The sequence below is a fragment of the Musca vetustissima genome, unplaced genomic scaffold (genome assembly GCF_032173495.1).
Source record: "Musca vetustissima isolate MV318-11 ecotype Yass unplaced genomic scaffold, APGP_CSIRO_Mvet_v1 utg31357, whole genome shotgun sequence".
Classification (NCBI taxonomy): Eukaryota; Metazoa; Arthropoda; class Insecta; order Diptera; family Muscidae; genus Musca; species Musca vetustissima.
Window position 1 is genome coordinate 41,199 of NW_026888830.1, and position 8,306 is coordinate 49,504.

Genomic DNA, 8,306 nt, shown 5'->3' on the forward strand with positions numbered 1-8,306 from the left:
TTGGAATAAAATGTTTACGTCAGCATTGATCGTGTTTCACGCTATATTTTCCATATCACACCCTGCTCCCCACCCACTATAGCATAACCATAAAAGTTGTACAAAAGTTATTGGCGGGCAATTTGACATTAACAATTTCGATTGCATTGCCATTTTGATTTGAATAAAAATAACAAAAAACAGCGATAACATGACCACGGGTTTCACATTTTCAATTGTTTTGATGCCCGATATGATTTCATATTTTTGAGTATCATATTTTTAGAGTCCGCAATCACTGTCATTTATTTGTCCAAAAATTGGTATTTGTATTCATTGGCAAGATAAGTTAACACCTGAAATATTTCGGTTAATTGTTTTAGTTTCAAAAATAAAACTTTATTGGTCAAATTTTCGATCGAAAAACTAACTGCTTATCAATCCGTCGAATTGAAAAATAATCGTAAAAAGACTTTCAGACGCCTAAAAACAAAACTCAGGAGCGCGAAGGAAAAAGAAAACGCAGTTATGACCTGGTTAGGTGATTGACGTCTCAAACTATTGAAATAAATAAATATGACTAAGATTGACAGGGCCAGAATTTTGGAAATAAAACGAATTAAGATTACCTCATTCTTTATTAGTCCATATTTTTGAAGGTTAAGATACCTTATCTTTACTATTCTTCCAAAATACTACTCATCTGTTTTTTACATTTTTTTCCAGAAATGTCAGACAAATAAGGAATTTTTATCAGAATGGAATGTTTATTATTGGCAGGAAAAATTGATTCGTCATTTTATTTTTACATGGAATTTCAATGGGTATTTTTAAATGACCAATAAGTAAAAAAATATTTTTTCGTGGATTTCTAAAGGAACCATTTTTTCGAACATCAATAGGCGTGGATTTTTAAAGGAATAATTTTTTCGAACATCAATAGGCGTGGTTTTTTAAAGGAATCATTTTTTCGAAATTCCAAGAGGCGTGGTTTTTTTAAAGGAATAATTTTTTTGAAATTCCAAAAGGCGTGGTTTTTTAAAGGAATCGTTTTTCGAAATTCCAAGAGGCGTGGTTTTTTAAAGCAATAATTTTTTTGAAATTCCAAGAGGCGTGGTTTTTTAAAGCAATAATTTTTTTGAAATTCCAAGAGGCGTGGTTTTTTAAAGCAATAATTTTTTTGAAATTCCAAGTGGCGTGGTTTTTTAAAGCAATAATTTTTTCCAAAGCCCAAGAGGCGTGGTTTTTTAAAGCAATAATTTTTTCCAAAGCCCAAGAGTCGTGGTTTTTTAAAGCAATAATTTTTTCCAAAGCCCAAGAGTCGTGGTTTTTTAAAGGAATATTTTTTCCAAAGCCAAAGACGCGTAGATTTTAAAGGAATATTTTTTCCAAAGCCAAAGAGGCTTGCTTTTTTAAAGGAATACGTTTTCCCACCCCCAAGAGGCGTGGTTTTTTAAAGGAATAAGTTTTCCAAACCCCCAGAGGCGTGGTTTTATAAAGGAATATTTTTTTCCAAAGCCCAAGAGGCGTGATTTTTTTAAGGAATAATTTTTTCCAAACTCCAAGAGGCGTGGTTCTTTAAACGAATCATTTTTTTCCAAACCCCAAGAGGCGTGGTTTTTTAAAGGAATAAGTTTTTCCAAACCCCAAGAGGCGTGGATTTTAAAGGAATAAGTTTTTTCAAACCCCAAGAGGCGTGGTTTTTTAAAGCAATAATTTTTTCCAAACCCCAGAGGCGTGGTTTTTTAAAGGAATAAGTTTTTTCAAACCCCAAGAGGCGTGGTTTTTAAAAGCAATAATTTTTTTCAAAGCCCAAGAGGCGTGGTTTTTTAAAGCAATAATTTTTTCCAAAGCCCAAGAGGCGTGGTTTTTTAAAGCAATAATTTTTTTCAAAGCCCAAGAGGCGTGGTTTTTTAAAGCAATAATTTTTTCCAAAGCCCAAGAGGCGTGGTTTTTTAAAGGAATCAGGAAACCCCAAGAGGCGTGGTTTTTTAAAGGAATCAGGAAACCCCAAGAGGCGTGGTTTTTAAAGGAATCAGGAAACCCCAAGAGGCGTGGTTTTTTAAAGGAATCAGGAAACCCCAAGAGGCGTGGGTTTTTAAAGGAATCAGGAAACCCCAAGAGGCGTGGGTTTTTAAAGGAATCAGGAAACCCCAAGAGGCGTGGTTTTTTAAAGGAATCAGGAAACCCCAAGAGGCGTGGTTTTTTAAAGGAATCAGGAAACCCCAAGAGGCGTGGTTTTTTAAAGGAATCAGGAAACCCCAAGAGGCGTGGTTTTTTAAAGGAATCAGGAAACCCCAAGAGGCGTGGTTTTTTAAAGGAATCAGGAAACCCCAAGAGGCGTGGTTTTTTAAAGGAATCAGGAAACCCCAAGAGGCGTGGTTTTTTAAAGGAATCAGGAAACCCCAAGAGGCGTGGTTTTTTAAAGGAATCAGGAAACCCCAAGAGGCGTGGTTTTTTAAAGGAATCAGGAAACCCCAAGAGGCGTGGTTTTTTAAAGGAATCAGGAAACCCCAAGAGGCGTGGTTTTTTAAAGGAATCAGGAAACCCCAAGAGGCGTGGTTTTTTAAAGGAATCAGGAAACCCCAAGAGGCGTGGTTTTTTAAAGGAATCATTTTTTCCAAAGCCCAAAAGGTGTGGGTTTTTAAAGGAATATTTTTTTTTTTTTCAAAACCAAATAAAATATGCACACTTTTTTATACAAAAAGAGTACTGGTCTCTCACCTCGACCTGTGTCTTCCGTAGAAAGAATATAGGACCTTTTTAGAAAGAAGATTGGGTTTTTATATAGATAGGGTACCGGGATCTTATAATTTGAAGACCCAGTCTTAAAAAATTATCGGGAGTATTTATCAAAAAATTTTACTCACCTGAGTAGCAATTTGAGAAAACAGCCAAATCCGCGGCATGTGGCAACCTCACCGGTATAGGTAACTGTCATTGTTGTTGCGGATGTTTGTAATAATTTAAATTAATAGCTTCTATATTGTATAAAAATTGTTTAGATATTCTATATAAATTATTTATTATATATCTATGTATGTACATATAACAACTATGTATGTATGTATTTAGGTAACACTATTTGTAGCTTTTAATTATTGTAAATTTTGTTTGTATCACATAGCCGAACAGCAGATACTACATCGACAGGTATCTGAACTTTTTAATATGTTTTTGTTTGTTTCACTTTTTGGGTTATTCACTTTGTTGTTGTAACTGTATTTTTTTGTTAAATAGAGGTACTAATTATAATGCCTGGAAATAATTGCGAGTATTTCTGTAGCAGCGGAGTAATTTTTTAATATTTTTGTTAAATCATTTTGTTGTTCTCATGTATCACGTCGTCGTTGTCAAGTCACTGTCATAGCTAGCTGTTGATCGTTGTTCCTCTTATCTAGCTGGAGATAATTTCATCAGTTAGTTGGCATTTGGACGTAGAATGTGAAGATTTTTATTTATTTTAGAGGCTGTAAAGAGAAGAAGAGAAGGCATAGAGAAATATAAACGTGGAATCAATAGCAATTTATGTGGATTTTTGTTTTTTTTTTTTGTAAAATAGGAATAAATTAGTAATCATCATAAATCTTTTTTAAAAATACAAAAAGAAAAACAGAAACAATAATAATAGTAATAACAATGAGAGCGTTTGCCTGACCTTGGTTTGCCAAATAGCTGAGTGTTGTGGAATGTTGAAACCATACGGAAGGGAGGGAGTTCTATTGTTGTTATATATTTTAAAGTTCATTGTAAAAGTTTAACTTTTGTAGATTTTACTACTCTATGACAAATAGTTTTCGATTTTTTTATTTTTATGTAAGGCAGTATCTTCAGTCAAATTAAATGAGTTTTTTTGTAATCTCGAGTTGTGGTGGGTACTAAATACCACAAGACGACCCCCAAATATACTACAAAAACCAGTGAGCGGAGCAGTATAGTCGGAGGGGGGCGACCATACGATACCCTACACAACTACCACGGAACTCAAATTTTCTGCGGATGTATATTCCGATTAGTGGTAAACAGCAACTCTTCCTCAAACTGACATATTTTCCGAATATTACGAGTATTCAGTACAGCTATTGTCCAGATTCCCTTCACCGTGGGTTGTGTTGTGATGTTCGGCTTTCATTTGTGGTATATATATCGACTCGAAAATAACACAAAAAATTAAGTTTTCGGTCCACATCGTTCCAAAATTATTATCTGATCATCACCGAAAATTATATGCGTTGTCCTTGACCATAACTGGAACCTCATGGAACATTTCAAAGCGATCAGCACTATAGTTCCGCTCTATAGAGTTATAATGGGTTACTAAATAATATACGAATACGGAGATACCTGTAAATATTTAGGTGTAACTCCCACATCCGAGCACATACAACAATATAATTGGTTTTAATTTAAAGGTCAACCACTCCTCTTGGATATACTATCAACTTCTCGGGTCTATGTCCTTCAGGGGTAAATATATACGCTATAGAATACAAATTTTGTCATTTTTCACACAAAAGTCAGGGTCCATTTGACCCAATAAATATTGACCGAGCTTTATGAAAACAGGCATGCTTATTCTTTGGCCTGATCCCCTTCTCCATGGAAGGGGATCACGATGTTTGGGCCATAATTGCGGCCTCTGGAGCGATCAGAAAAAGGACCACGATCTGCACTTGGAATGTGCGCACGTTCTACAGAACAGGCGCAGTGTTCGCTTTGGCGGATGTACTAAAGAAATACAAAGCCGATATTATTGCCTTACAGGAAATGTGATGGAAAGGGACAGGCGTAAGTAAATCAGACGATTGCGCCCTGTATTTTAGATGCCATGAAACGAGACATGAATTTGGCTGCGGATTTATGGTTAACAGGAGAATAAAAGACCTTGTCTCTCGGAAAATCCAACCTACTATGAAAAAGCTAAGAAAAAGAAAACGAAAACGCCCCCCCCCCCCCCCCTAATGTTGACGACCCCCCCAAACGTATAAAGGACCACGATCTGCTTTTGGAATGTGCGCACGTTGTACAGAACAGGTGCAGTGTTCGCTTTGGCGGATGTACTCAAGAAATACAAGGCCGATATTATTGCCTTACAGGAAATGCGATGGAAAGGGACATACGTAATTAAATCAGACGATCGCGCCCTGTATTTTAGATGCCATGAAACGAGACATGAATTCGGCTGCGGATTTATGGTTAACAGGAGAATAAACGACCTTGTCTCCAGATTCACTCCAGTAGATGAGCGAATTGCTATAATCCGTATAAAAGCGAAGTTCTTCAACATCAGTCTCATTTGCGCCCATGCTCCGACCGAAGATAAAGATGAACAAACCAAAGACAAATTTTACGAGCGCCTAGAAACAGCATATGACCGTTGCCCTGGCCATGACATTAAAATTCTGCTAGGAGATTTTAATGCAAAAATCGGAAGGGAGAATATTTTTGGTCCCACCGTCGGAAAATTCAGCCTTCATGAAGAAACATCCGACAACGACATGAGATTGATTGACTTCGCGGCAGCAAAAAACATGGTAGTTAGCAGCACCAGATCAAGCATCTCGATATACACAAGGCCACCTGGATCTCTCCTGATCAGGCAAACATCCGACAACGGCATGAGGTTAATTGACTTCGCGGCAGCAAAAAACATGGTAGTTAGCAGCACCAGATCAAGCATCTCGATATATACAAGGCCACCTGGATCTCTCCTGATCAAGCAACGAGAAATCAAATTGATCATGTTGTAATAGACGGAAGGCATTCATCCAGTGTTTTAGACGTCCGATCGATCCGAGGAGCGAATATCGATTCGGACCATTACCTTGTGGCAGCCAAGGTACGCACCCGTCTTAATGTAACAGCAAAGGTGCGGTCTAACACAAAACGGAAACTCGACGTCGAAAAGCTGCAAACACAACAGGTAGCTGGGGCCTACTCGGCTCAACTTACCCATCTGCTTGAAGAAAGCACTTCATGTCCCGATAATAGTATAGAAGCACAATGGCAAAAAATTGCCCACTCCCTACAAACTTCAGCAAAAGCAACACTTGGGTACCAAAAACCACCACCAAGAAAGTCATGGTACGATCAGGAGTGTCGTAATGCTACTGATGTGAAAAACGCAGCGTATAGGGCAACCCTGCAGACAGTAGCAACACGTAACGTGATGGAGAATTATCGAGAGAAAAGGAGAGAGGAGAAACGTGTTTTCAGAAAAAAGAAGAAAGAACAAGAAAAAACGTGAGCGTGAGCAAATCGTAATGTCAGAGTGAAGTCCGAAAATTCTACCAACGAGTAAAACACCAAACCTAATGCTTTGGTGCAGGCACATCCTCCTGTAGAGATGAAGATGAAAACCTGGTGACAGATACATACAGCGAGTTGAGAATCTGGAAGGAACATTCTGCAAAGCTTCTGCTATCAAATAGTGGCGGTGAAGAGGATATCCCACAATCAATAAGAGATGACGGTATAGAGTGTACATCACCTAGCCAAGATGAGGCCAGAGTAGCAACCAATCGACTGAAGAGTAATAAAGCAGCAGGAGCCGATGGGTTAACAGCCGAACTATTCAAGACTGATGATCAGATGCTGATCAGGAGCATGCTGATTAGTACAATTTTGCTAGAGGAATGCATGCCCAATGATTGGATCCTCAGCATCCTGTGTTCCGTGCTCACAAAAGGAGACAAGACGATATATGCCAACTATAGAGGAATTTGTCTTCTTCCCATCACATATAAAGGGCTATCCAGTGTGCTGTGTGAACGACTGAAGTCAATGGTCAATGACATTATTGGACCATACCAATGCGTCTTCGACCTGGCAAATCCACCATTGATCAGATTTTCACCCACGGAAAACACATCGACATTTTCCACCTGTTCGTCGACTATAAAGACGCATTCGACAGCCCTATCCGTTCAGAGGTGTTTAAAGCCATGTCTGCGTTCGGCATTCCTGCTAAATTAATACGGCTATGCAGGATAACTTTAAGTGGCACAAGCTGTTCAGCTGTTGAAGTCGGAAAGGATTCAGAGAAGGTGACACTTTGTCGTGTGATCTTTTGAAAATCAAAGGTGAACAGAAATGGTACTCTGTAAACAAAACGACACATGCTACTCGCCTATGCCGATGACATCGATATAATAGGTCAAACATTGCAAGCGGTAACAGCCACCTTTGATCAAATTGAGAAGGAGTCTGCCAAAGTGGGTCTGACAGTAAACGACGAGAAGACCAAGCTGATGGTATGAACGCTCAAGACGTCCAGTAGACTCGGACCAATTGTGGAACTTAAGAACTATAGCTTCGAGGTAGTTAAAGATTTTATATACCTTGGTACCGTCATAAATAAAACTAATGACATCAGTTTGGAAATTCGGCGAAGGTCGAAGGAGGTATGAGTAAGCATTTTAGAAAGAAGGTCACCTTCCGCCAGACCAAACTCAAACTCTACAAGACGCTGCTACTACCCGTGATGTGGTATGGATCTGAAGCATGGGTGCTTACGCAAACAGATGAGGTAGCTCTTGGGGTATTTGAGAGAAAAATTCTCCAGATGATCTATGAGCTGATCTGCGTTGACGGTGATGAGTTGCCCCGTATAGTCTCGGCATTGTCAGACGTATCGAGCTGTAGCGACTACGTTGGCTAGGTCATGTTGTGAGAATGGATGGTGATGCCCCAGCACAAAAGGCCTATAAAAGCGAGTCAACTGATGGCTCGCTCAGCAGCGAAATGCCACAAATAAGATTTAAAGATCAAGCGGAAGAGAAGATTTCGGAACACCCCCAGACCATGACCCCGATTTTGTCACAAAGTTTAATCATTGATATAATTTTGTGCTACAATTTTTTTTTAGAAAATTGGTTTTCAATGTAAGCTTTTATGCAGACTTTTCCTACTGACTGTATATGCGATCAACGGGCTTAGGGTATACACCTTCTGACCAAATTGACTAACTGACCCTTTTATACATGTTATTTTCCATTTCAGATATTTGTTGTCCATAAATTGTTTTGATTGGTAACATGTTGACTTGATAATAAGTGTGGGAATTAGGTCAATAAACAAATATAGCAATGCCATTTGGAAAACTGAGTTTCTTTCGTTCCGACAATGAAGTTGCACACTTTGCTATTTTCTAGAACGATTTCTCGTTAGCTTAGGGTTTGTTGTAGTTATGAATAGTGTCTTATTTTTATATTCAAAAGATATTTTTAGGTGTAAATTTTTTATAAAGGGTTTTATTATATACATAGTTTTGAATTTGCAGTGTAAACGTCTATATACATAGGGTCTATAAAGAAAATATTATTAGA

The 8,306-nt window shown here is 38.2% G+C and overlaps 1 protein-coding gene across 1 annotated transcript in view; it reads right to left on the reverse strand.

Annotated features, from left to right (window-relative positions):
- Positions 1–2,923, reverse strand: part of LOC133336623 (uncharacterized) — a 37,424-nt gene extending 34,501 nt beyond the window's left edge. Inside the window, exon 1 of the mRNA XM_061544904.1 lies at positions 2,850–2,923. Coding sequence (XP_061400888.1) covers positions 2,850–2,920 — 71 coding nt within the window. The 5' untranslated portion in view covers positions 2,921–2,923. The remainder of the gene's footprint in view (positions 1–2,849) is intronic.
- Positions 2,924–8,306: the final 5,383 nt, after the last annotated feature.